General features: G+C 45.4%; 1 protein-coding gene across 1 annotated transcript; it reads right to left on the bottom strand.

Annotated features, from left to right (window-relative positions):
- Positions 1 to 1,645: 1,645 nt before the first annotated feature.
- Positions 1,646 to 8,851, bottom strand: IBA57 (iron-sulfur cluster assembly factor IBA57). Its single transcript, XM_083467280.1, has 3 exons — positions 8,433 to 8,851; positions 6,057 to 6,403; positions 1,646 to 4,545 (listed from the first exon to the last, which is right to left on the bottom strand). Exons 1-3 carry the CDS (start codon positions 8,732 to 8,734, stop codon positions 4,151 to 4,153), a joined length of 1,044 nt encoding a protein of 347 aa, XP_083323406.1. The 5' UTR covers positions 8,735 to 8,851; the 3' UTR covers positions 1,646 to 4,150.
- Between the last annotated feature and the right edge of the window lie 3,304 nt (positions 8,852 to 12,155).

Genomic DNA, 12,155 nt, shown 5'->3' with positions numbered 1-12,155 from the left:
AACGCCATTTGCAGTACATGGGACAGGAAGCCGCGGGTCTTGGGAGCAGCTGGGCTGGCACCACCCGTCTTGCCCTCTCTCTATATATATCTATATATATCAATGCCACTTTGTCTCCAAGGTGTTCCTTCCACCAGCCTTGTTTTTAGATGTGCAAGGTTTCTCCGGTCGCTGAGGACAGCCTCCCGCGTCCAGTTTGTCCACATCCTGCAGAAATGCACTTGTGTCTGGCTTTCCAGACACAGATCCAGCGCCAAGGGCCTTCTGGTGGTTCCCTCATTGCAAGAAGTGAGGTTTCAGGGAACCAGACAGAGGGCCTTCTCGGTAGCGGCGCCCGCCCTGGGGAACGCCCTCCCTTCAGATGTGAAGGAAATAAGACATCTGAAGGTAGCCCTGTTCAGGGAAGTTTTTAATATTTAATGCTGTATTGTTTTTAACACTCGATTGGGAGCCGCCCAGAGTGGCTGGGGAAATTTATTATTATTATTATTATTATTATTATTATTATTATTATTATTCCATGTGAGACCTTAAAATCACTTGAGACTCTTTCCAGAAGCTGCTTCAGTTTCTTCCCAATAACATGGACCTTCTCGTGAGCTTCAACATAATCTCCTCCGCCTGATTTGACCAGCAAGTGAGTGGAAATCTCCTGCAAAGTGTTGACTTGCGGCTGCCGTTCCAGAAGCTCTTTCCCCAGTTGCATTAATTGTCTTCGGCCAATGTGGAGAGGACCATTTGTCATTCTGCTCTCCACCCCAGTCAAATAGAAAGGCTCTCCATGGACCCACCACACGCATGTCAGGTTACAGGGGAGTCTGTAACCTGAAGTGTCTGTAACCCGAGGAGTTTGTAACCCAAGGTACCACTTTACAGCTAATATGTGAATCACAAAGATGCAGCTCAAAGCAGGAACATAAATTGCTACATGGTGCAAATGGCTACATGTAACACAGGTTCCCAACGTGCATACTAACACAATTTAACAGATCACTGTGAGAAGCCACACCGAATCAGCAAAATTGCCAGTGCTTATTGCGCATGTGTAGTAAACTTAAAATGAGGTAATGATGTACATGATTGGTGAAAATTGGAACCCTTTGTTTGAAACTTTATAAAAACCATTGCCTGAACCACTGGGCGTGGTTGCAGTTCTGCGGAATGATTCGACTGTAACCTATTGCTTTGCAATAAACGTTGGACTCAACTCCTCAAGCTTCTGGGTTGGCTTAAACTCAGGAGATAAGTCATTTTTGGCTTACAACAATGGCACAAACTTTCATGGCCTCTTGCTCACAAAAAGCTCATGCCACAATAAGCATGTTGCTTTCTTAAAGGTGCAAGAATATTTTTTTTTGCTACACCATATGAGCTGCCCTTATAGTTTTCCTGAGAGGGCAGATTTTCTGACTTCCAGGACTGTTGGAAGCGAAGCAAACTGCCGCTTCTACACCTACTATTTGATGAAGCTGTTTCAAGTAAAATATGGATCGAGTGCTGTTATTTTAACTGCTCTGAGTAGGTTGGCAGAGATACAGTAAATAAACACAAAGCTGGCAGTGTAGTGATTGAAAGCCACCGGTCTACATAGCTCAAGTGCAGGCTAAACATAAAAGCTGAATTACAAAATACCAGACAGCATTCATTGACATGTAGAGCATTTAATCAAAGAATTGTAGTTAGAAATGATATTTAGTCTGACCCCCTACTACAGGAATTTTGGGACTCTTGACAGTCAAGTATGTGACTCAACTATTTTCACTGCCAATTACATTTTATAGCAATAGTTCACAGCAGAATGGAAGTGCTTTTTGCACAGATGTTCCTGTCAGTTTGTTAAGACCGGGCCCTTTTAAAGAGCAACTTTATTCCTACAGACATACATTGCATAATTCTGCTTAAAAAACCAAGTCGTATTTCCAAAAGCGCTGGCTCAGATGCACGCTCCTTGAACAGTGTAACCCAGTTCCCATGCTCTGATCAGCCTCATCCATCAGCTGGTGGGAAATTCTATGCCAGCAATGCTCCAATTCAAGCTGCCATTATTTTCTCAGGTTAACAAATATGATAACATCATGTGGATTGAACATGCTATGGCCATTGGTAAGATGCCATAGTGAAAGGAGATAGGATGGCTAAATAGTCACGGATGTAGCTAAGAAAGTTTCATTGGCAGAGACCAAGACAGGGGCTTGGCAGGCAAGTCGCACCAGCCCTATCTATTGCAGGACAAGCACCATCTATTGAATGAGAATTATGAATAGATTCCTTTAAAAAGTGACCTACAACTTGTAGGCCAGCCTGAGGCTTAAAAATAGAATCTAGGTATTTGGGTATTTATGCCATATTGAACCCATCTATTCACATAACTTGTTTTACACATGCTTGTTTTAAGCAGGAGCCAAAAGCTACCAGATAAGCGTGGGCAAGGGTTTTTAGGTAGCTGCAGCAACTATCAAATGCTAGCTGCTACAGTCACCTGGAGGCTTCTTGGCACGTGACGTCACATTCATTGGCTCTTGTGAGAACTGGTGAACACACTCTTTCCCAGCGCCCCAGAAGTTTCCATAGTTGCATGCACCTCTATGGAACAACATACCACCACATAACTTGTGCATGAAGGGTATTGTACAAGCATTAAAAGTTGTGGAAGTGTCTCTATGCGATTTTATATCTTAAATTGATTTTTTTTCTAAAGTGGTTTAAATCCTTTCCCCCTCCTAACTAACCACAAAGGCAAATTATGCAATAGGACTCTGATTCAACATCTTTGAACTTCTTATTTTGAAAAGCAAATCCACAATTTTGGCAGGGTTTTATGAGCTGCAACTAGAGTTCTGGAAATTTAAATCTCAAGCAACATTTGTTTCCTCTGATTAACAGCAGCAGTGGGCTGTGGAGAATAAACCATCAGTCAATAAATTCTAATTTAAAAGTATTTGCAACACTAGTGATAAACAGAAACATGTTTGTAGAAGAAAACTACACAGCGCTTCACTGTTGGGATTTTCACGGTGGCAACAGTTATTCTCTTTAATGTTATTCCGTATGTCATAGATTAAGATAATTCCTTATGTCATACATTGTTACATTTTTTATATTGATAAATTATAATAAATACTTTTATCATACCCCAAAAGCTGTGCAGTTCTGTAGAAACACTGGTTTTTATCCAACATTAGTTATGCTTATAGCATACCCACTGAGATTAATGGACCCAAGTGAATCATGTCCATTCACTTCAATAGGTCTACTCCCAAGTTTGATGATTGGAAACAATCCAGTGTTGCCCAAAATAGTAATGGCACCATGCAGAAATCTCTCCGTAGCTACAGCACACTTCTCATCACTCTAATTAAATAATAAATCACTATTAATCATACTGCACACGTTTTTTTCTCCATCAGCAACTTCCCCATCTCAGACCTCTTCCAACTGCAGCAAGAGCAACTGCTGCAAGAGAGAGAAATTCAAAGAGCTTTTCAATCATTTCTTTTTGTTTTGACTAGGAAGTTGTGACTGTTCTGAGGGTGAATCACCACCAAGGGCAGGAATTCTCAGCTTGCTTAGAGTTGGAGCAAGGCACGGCTTTGAAATACGCTCTCCACGTGCAAATCTGTACGCTGGCTGTTGCAACTGGAAGCCAGCACAAGTAGACAGAAGCTTCCGTAAATGTGGTACTACTTTAGGAGGCTAACATGTGAATCAAGGTTTTAGCAACATTCCTTGTTTATCCGTTTGCTTTGTAACATGAAAAACCTTTACAGAAACCTTTTTCTTTTTGGTAAAAGTGGCCTGGGGTTTTAAGAACTCAGTTCCATTTTCACGTGTTGTACTGAACCTTTCTGGAAGGAAGGCATGGATAAAAGTGAAGGTTGTTTGGCTAATTTAGAAAAAATAATATATAGTCCTAATGGAAACCTAATAGAGCCAATGCAAACATACTTTAGTCTTCCCTGTTGACCAATGTAAAAAATGAGTGTAACTAGCCAGGAACTCCTCCTTGACAAGCCACACTGAAATGAATTATGCTGTGTAAGATGAATTGATCCATCGTGAAAAGGAAACACCGTAATTCTGGATGAACTGTATGTAAGCTCTTTGGGCATCTTCAAGACACAAAGCAGAGGATCCACAGCGCAAAGCTCCTCTACTTATTGGCAGGCTTGGGCCACCATTTTGGGATGGAGGCAGTGACTCTCACGTGCGAATCTCCTGATATTTTTAGATGCAGCGGTTCGTTTATGTTAGCCAACCGCAGTAATGCCATTCCAAGTTCATCTACTCCGGCACGGTACTTTCCAGCCGGCTTTCCTGATTCCAATACAATTTCAGCTCCCTCAGGGATGCTCTCGGAAGACATGGGAGTTGAAAGCTGTATGGGCAAGAGGCGTTTACGGATGACACCCATATGATGGGTCCTAGCTGTTAACTCCTGGCCGATGTAACAGCCTTTGGTAAAACTGATGCCATTCATGTAAGTCAAGTTGGATTCCAAAGGGAGGGCTATTCCAGAAGGGAGGTCTTTAATTCCTTCTGGCACACCTGGAAAAGGGAGAAAATAAAGAGGTAAGTGTTGAACAACACTCATACCTTGAGTTTGACTGGCATTTGTTGCTGCTACTGGTGAGTAGCTAAGTGGCTTATGGGGTAAAACATTATGATCCAATTCCTAAAGATGGTAAGTCAGTGGGAACAGCACCTTCGTTCTGGCACCTGCACTGATTCTCAACTGGTTCTACACACAACAGATTTATAACAATGTTTGCCCTTAGGTTTCTATCACTTCCTCTGCCAGTCACTGCAAGTATGATCATATTGTGGGCTGGATACTGTTTACCAATGAGTTCTGAACGGCAGTATTTTCAATTACAACCTGTTGTCGTCTCTTGATGGCCCATCTGCTTTGAGTGCTTCAGCCTTTCCAAATGTGGAATGTTTATTGGAAGCTTGTTAAGTAGAAGATCAACAACTTAGGGAAGACTGGGACAGGAAATGAGAATGAACTACACAATAGTGAGAGAAAACGAATACAGGTTTTTATTAAAAGAAGAACATATACCTTCCTAACTTCAGAACTGCTTGTTCATGAGAATGTTCAAAATAGCTGAATTGTTGTCTTTTATTCACACTAATGCCGTGATAGTGATTATTTCCAAAATAAAGTGTTTGTTTGGAAAGTACCTGCTGTCATGAATGAAGCTGTGTTTCCTTAGAATCCGGAGACTCACAATTCTTTTTAAAAATTATGTTGTGGAAAACTGGTGATTATGGAAATTTTGCACACCGTGCACAAATACCAGCAGATCACCACCAAGGAGGTTCACACAATTTACATTAAATTCTGTATTGGCCAGGGGAAGAACAAATCAGATCCAAATTTAGCAAGCTGTCACCACTACCCCACACTCAAGCGTCAGTCTCAATGTCAGCTTCATCGTTTACAAACATTCCATTCACAAAGTAGATAGCTGATAAATGTCACTTTAAATAATGTTCAGAAAAGCTGAGTATGTTTTGTTTCATCCTATAGGAATGTTGCCATTCCCACTAACAAACTATTTTTACAGCTTAGTGGGGAAAAAACCACAGCCCGGTGGTCATAATATGTTGCAATTTATGAAACAAAACTTAAAATCAGATCTGGTATGGTTCTCTCTATGCACATTACAGGGTTGGCAATGTGGGGAAAGCCTTTCATAATATATATCAGCCTTCCCCAACATGGTGCCCTCCTAATGTTTTCGAGTACAGCTCTCATCATGTAACTAATTGTAAATTGCTTTGAGATTCACTTGAATGGGAAGTGGCATCAGTATCCGATGTTTTGAAGGTGTTATTATTGCTTTATTATATCCTTGCTGCCCTGGACTCCTTCGGGAGAAGGGGCAAGATATAACTTAATTAATACAATAATGAAATACAATAATCATTCAATTGATGCGCTAAGTGTTAATTCCGCAAACGTCCATGTGTTTAGTTATCATTGTGCAATGCCTACATAAAGCAAAATTTTTGCTTCCAGAACAGCTGTTCAAAGATGGGGGCAGTTTTACCTTGTTTATACCTGTGCCTATGATAATCTTTAACCTTCCCAATCTGGCATCCAGGAACAACCTCCAGTGGTTCTGTGCCTTTGCTGGTTATCAGCCTCCAACCCATAACACCCACTCTGGGGTCAGGCGTTGCAACCACTGCTTTGCCGGCACACTGTTGGAGTTTACAGGCCCCCTCCTGAGACAGTTCCTTTGGAATGACAGCCCACAAGGAGAGGTCAAGGCAGGGGGTGATGGTTACTTTCCTCCGGATTTTATACAGTTTCAAATGCTTTTGAAGGGACTCCAAGACGCCGGCATCACACTCCAACAGGATGTGAGGCTCTTCTTGCTGGCTTTCGTGAATTCTGAAAAAGATCCAAGATCAGGAGAAAACGAGAGTCGTTAATAGGAAGCCTTGATCCCAGTTCTGTCCCTTTCCTTTGCTGCAAAGAACCTCAAACTTTTTAAAGCTCCTCTTCCTTATATTGTGCTGGATTGTTTCCTGAGGCAGAAAACAAAGCAAATTAAGCCTGCACCCTATAGATGCTTACTAAGTACCTCTGAGTATATTTGGGTGGAATTCACCAACGTGGATGGTTTTAAAAGAAGATTAGACAAACTCATGGAGGAGAGAGCTCTTAATAGCTACTAGCCATGAGTCTCTTTGGTTCTTGAGAGGTCTCTGCCGAAATTCATGTTCTACACAGGCTGGTCACAACAGGCAAAACCCTGACACCCATGTAAAGGGTCCTTTTTTGTTTTGCAATCCCTTATTTTGCACCACTCTAATTGGAGGAGGTGCGTATGACTGAGGATACGATGCCTAAGGGGGTCCCCAAATCCTGGAGCCAGCTCTGCCTTTAAGAAAACTGGCACAGGACTGCAGCCTCCAGCCGCACGTCATGCATACTGACTTTGGAACAAGACCCAGAGCACTCAGTGGAACTTCCAAGAAAGCGCATGTATACACTGACTGTTAAAAGTGCCTTCCTTTGCTTTTGGCCACCCTGCGTATATGCTGCAATAACCCTATACTTAAATAGTTATTTGTTCTATTGTTACTTCATGTACAGTGGTACCTCAGGTTACATACGCTTCAGGTTACATACGCTTCAAGTTACATACTCTGATAACCCAGAAATAGTGCTTCAGGTTAAGAACTTTGCTTCAGGTTAAGAACAGAAATCGTGCTCCGGCGGCGCGGCAGCAGCGGGAGACCCCATTAGCTAAAGTGGTGCTTCAGGTTAAGAACAGTTTCAGGTTAAGTACGGACCTCCGGAACAAATTAAGTACTTAACCCGAGGTACCACTGTACTGCATTCATCATGAGTAGTCACAACAAACCGGTAGATCCTATCTGCTGCAGCCTTCCTCCGCCTTCACAGCAGTTGTAACAAACCACTTGTTATCATCTGCCTGTTCTGCCGTTGAGGACTTATTGGATCATTCTCAAGGCATATCTAAAAAAATGTAGTATAAACACTGACAACTGGGAAACACTGGCCTGCAAGCGCTCCAGTTGGAGAACAGCCTTTACCAAAGGTGTCATGGGCTTTGAAGACACTTGAACTCAGGACGCAAGGGAGAAACGTGCTAGGAGGAAGGAACAGTTTGGCAAACCCTCACCATGATCAACTCCCGCCTGGGAACCAATGTCCCCACTGTGGAAGGACGTGTGGATCCAGAATTGGCCTCCACAGTCACTTACAGACTCACTATTAAAACCGTGTTTATGGAAGACAATCTTACCCGGCTACAAGTGATCGCCAAAGAAGAAGCAGCATTCATCAGCCTTTGCAATAACTGTTCCTGACTGAAAAATGACAAATATCTGCACTGCTGAAGGCATTTTTTTAATCCTGTATAAAATAACACTATACTGTTGTTGTTATTTTATGCGTCTTTTAACCAGTGTGGTGTAGTGGTTAAGAGATTAGTCTCGTAATCTGGGGAACCAGGTTCGCTTCCCCGCTCCTCCACATGCAGCTGCTGGGTGACCTTGGGCTAGACACACTTCTCTGAAGTCTCTCAGCCCCACTCACCTCACAGAGTGTTTGTTGTGGGGGAGGAAGGGAAAGGAGAATGTTAGCCGCTTTGAGACTCCTTAAAGGGAGTGAAAGGCGGGATATCAAATCCAAACCCTTCTTCTTCTTCTTATACTGTATATACTTCAAACCGAACCTGTGATCTTCGGATTAAGGGTCGTATATAAATTTAAAACTATTATAATAAAAAAATAAAAATTTAAAACAACAATACTGATCTTTATAATAATTAAAATAATAACATGCAGCAGCAATTATTATGCCTATGGGGGACTAGAAAATCGCGTCCCCTACTTTGCATTCACTAATGCGCCCAGTCAGATTCAAAGCAGGGAACCCGCCGACTGACCTGTACAGAATGACGTCATAGAGGCACCTCCCCTGGACGTTGAGGGCATGCGCGTAGATGGCGCGAGGCGCGTCCGCAGCCCCGCCCTCCGCCGCCGCCAAACGCGTCACGTCATTGGTCAGCAAGCCCTGGAGGAAGGTCACCGCCTCCGGGCCTTGGAAACGGAGCAGGGCGCGGCTCAGCGGAAAGCAGCCGGCGGTCGCTTCCTCGCCTCGTCCGCCGCTCAGCCTCCTTCCTTCGCTGCCGAAGCGCAGCCTGCGAGGGAGGCCCCTCCGCAGCGCTGCGCTCGCCCTCACCAGCATGGCGGCCTGAGGAAAAGTGCCGAGGGTAGAGGCCCCGGCCTCCCTACCGCCATATTGTGTGTGGCGGAGAGTTGAGGGCGGGAAGCGAGGCAGAGTGCGCAGGCGCACAGGGCTCCTTTGCTGCCTTGGGCGCACCCTCCTGGCCGTTCCTTGTTACTGCAGCGTGGAGCGCAGCACCGAGAGGGGCGGGGCTGTCGCTTCAAACCCCGCCTCCCATTGGCCCAGGCGCTGCTGCTGCTGCTACATTGTGCTGCACGTACTCCATTTGTAGGCAAACTAGAGCCCCGGGGGCCAGATCCTTCTAAATCCGGCCCGCGGACGGTGCGGGAATCAGCGTGTTTTTACATGAGTGGAATGTGCCTTTTTATCTGAAATGCATCTCTGGGTTATTTGTGGGGCCTGCCTGGTGTTTTGACATGAGTAGAATGTGTGCTTTTATTTAAAAGGCATCTCTGGGTTATTTGTGGCTCATAGGAATTTGTTCATTCCCACCCGCCCCAAAAGAAAATATAGTCTGGCCCCCCACAAGGTCTGAGGGATAGTGGACTGAAAAAGTTTGCTGACCCCTGTCCTAAGGTCTCTCTGCAGCTCCAGGGAAGCAAACCTTCCCCGCTGAGTGAGATGGCGTTACTCCCAAGTAAGCATGCATAGGACTGCAAGTGGATTGGACGCAACCATTTGGAGAACGTTTTCCTGTACCTGTATGCTGACAGATTCAGTGCACTAATTCCACACCCTATTCAATCTGCTGGTCTGTCTCCACAGGGAATCAATGAAGCGCTGTACTCAGACACTTTATTCTCTATTCCTACAGTGATAGGTCCAAATTACACAGCATACGGTGGTACCTCAGGTTAAGTACTTAATTCGTTCCAGAGGCCCGTACTTAACCTGAAGCACCACTTTAGCTAATGGGGCCTCCTGCTGCTGCTGTGCCACCGGAGCCTGATTTCTGTTCTTATCCTGAAGCAAAGTTCTTAACCTGAAGCACTATTTCTGGGTTAGCGGGGTCTGTAACCTGAAACATATGTAACCCGAGGTACCACTGTATTGATATCTGAGTAATTATTATTTGGACAGTCCTACTGAAAGCTGCCCTGAGCCATGCTTGATTCTCTTATAATATGCTTCATAGGTCTTAATCATTTCAGACGATTTGTTGCTTGGATAATGTGCAGCGTACAAGTATCTAGCATGCAGTATGAAATCTCTGACATAGAATCATAGATTCGGAAGGGACACAAGGGTCATCTAGTCCAGTGTTCCCCAACCTTGGGCCTCCAGCTGTTTTTGGACTACAACTCCCATCATCCCTCGCTAGCAAGACGAGTGGTCAAGGATGATGGGAATTGTAGTCCAAAAACAGCTGGAGGCCCGAGGTTGGGGAACACTGATCGAGTCCAACCCCCTGTGATTCAGGAATCTCAGCTAAATGTAAAATGAGATGGCCAACAGTTCTGCTATGACAGGCCAGCCCCACCAGACCCACTCTCCCTCACCTCTCATCTGAGGGGCGGCCATTCCATTAGACTGCTTCAGTGGGAGGAGATAAAAGTAGGGCGGGCATCTCCTGTCCTGCCAGCTAGCCATGATAGAAACAATTGTTTAGAAACTGGTTGCCCTGAGTTTTGAGTGTCCTCTTCTCTCCTTGCCATCATGGGCTTTGAAGACACTTGAAAGAATGTAGAGTAGGATTTTTCAGACATCTCAGGGTGCGTTCTGTTTTGATGGGTGGGTGTGCGTTCCAACATACAGAGGAGTAGCTTTGTTATGTCTGTGACTGCAAAGTGTCTTGCGGTACCTTAAAAACTTTTATAAAAGAAACAGTTTATGAAATGTTATGTTGTTGTGCTTATCACAGGGCTCGGTGATTCAAGATGGGAGTGATAATCCAGTGCAATGCCATTGGGTCAGAAAGTCTTTATGAAAAGCATTTTTGCTCCACTGTTCAGCCAAAAAGACTCCCAGAGGAACTTATGTATTAGGGCTGTGCACGGGATGTTGCTAAAAACCCCAAACTGAATTGAGTTTATTCAGGAGAATCTGGGCTTCGGCCAGTTTGGGTGCTGGTGAGCAGAGGCTACAGGGGTCTTTGTTCTTCCTGCATGTTCCCCACAAGGGAAGCAGGCTACAGCAGGCTTCAATCCTTTGCATCTGCTTTCCCTGTGGGGCATCTGCCTTGACAATGGCACCTGGGGGATGGGTCACAAGAATCCTGCCTTGGGGCAGGGAGGGAACTTGGGATCCTGTGAGGCACTGCAGGCAAGCGCTTGCAAAGGCGTGTCCTGCACCCCACAATATGGCATTCCCAAAGCATAGGAAGGATTAAACTCCGATTAATAGGGACGCGGGTGGCGCTGTGGGTTAAACCACAGAGCCTAGGACTTGCTGATCAGAAGGTCGGCGGTTCAAATCCCCGCGACGGGGGTGAGCGCTCGTTGCTCGGTCCCTGCTCCTGCCAACCTAGCAGTTCGAAAGCACGTCAAAGTGCAAGTAGATAAATAGGAACCGCTCTGGAGGGAAGGTAAACGGCGTCTCCATGCGCTGCTCTGGTTCGCCAGAAGGGTGAGTGAAGATCTACCTCAGGAACTAGGGGGAAATAAAGATCTACATTGGGATCGGTTGCCCCAGTGGATCCTGCTGCCTGAGGTGGTCACCTCACCTTGCCTCATGGGTGAGCTGGCCCTGAGCAAAGCAGACCCCTTAAGGCTTTCTGCTGGCCCCTTGACAGTTCCAGATTGTTGTGGACATGCAGAGCGATCCAGTAATCTCACCACCCATATTGGGCCCAATGAAGTTCTATATTTCAGGTTCTGGCCGGATCCAATGCACAGCCTTGGCAGTTGGGGAGGGGGAGTTTGGGGGTTCGATCCTGCGGGTTGCTGCTTTGCAAGAGCCTTCTCAACTTAGCGATCTTATATACTACATTATTATGAACTGAACCTTCTCTAGTCAGTTAATTCAGAAGAAGAGTAAATTTTGTAAAGCAGTTATTCAAGGCTGAAGTTAAGAGTGGGCCCAGTCCTATGCATGTTTATTCAAAAATACCGTATTTTTCGCCCTATAGGACGCACTTTTCCCCCTCCAAAAATGAAGGGGAAATCTGTGTGCGTCCTATGGGGCGAATACAGGCTTTCTCTGAAGCTTGGAGAGTGAGAGGGGTCACCGACCCCTCTAGCTCTGCAGGCTTCAGAAAGCTATCAGCAAGCCTGGGGAGCCCGCGGGAGTTCCCGCAGGGCTGCCCATGCTGCGGATAGCAGCCTGCCGCCCGGTGTGAGGGGTGCCCTTAAGCAGAGCGCCCCTCGCGCTGGGCAGACATCGCCCAGCCCCACAAGCTCGGGGGACAGCTGGGAGGTGCAGCGCCACCATACCGCTGTTCCCCGACCTGGTTTTAGGGGGGAAATAAAGGGAAAACAATTTT

Source organism: Podarcis liolepis (assembly GCF_965112155.1).
Source record: "Podarcis liolepis genome assembly, chromosome: 12".
Classification (NCBI taxonomy): Eukaryota; Metazoa; Chordata; class Lepidosauria; order Squamata; family Lacertidae; genus Podarcis; species Podarcis liolepis.
Note: the sequence above shows the minus strand (reverse complement) of the source record. Positions and strands in the feature narration are given on the sequence as shown.

Coding starts and splice junctions, on each gene's coding strand:
- IBA57 (XM_083467280.1), bottom strand. CDS start 8,734: ATGCTGGTGAGGGCGAGCGCAGCGCTGCGGAGGGGCCTCCCTCGCAGG. Junction 6,404..8,432: donor TATGACGTCATTCTGTACAG/GTCAGTCGGCGG, acceptor GATCTTTTTCAG/AATTCACGAAAGCCAGCAAG. Junction 4,546..6,056: donor TAGGCACAGGTATAAACAAG/GTAAAACTGCCC, acceptor TCCCTTTTCCAG/GTGTGCCAGAAGGAATTAAA.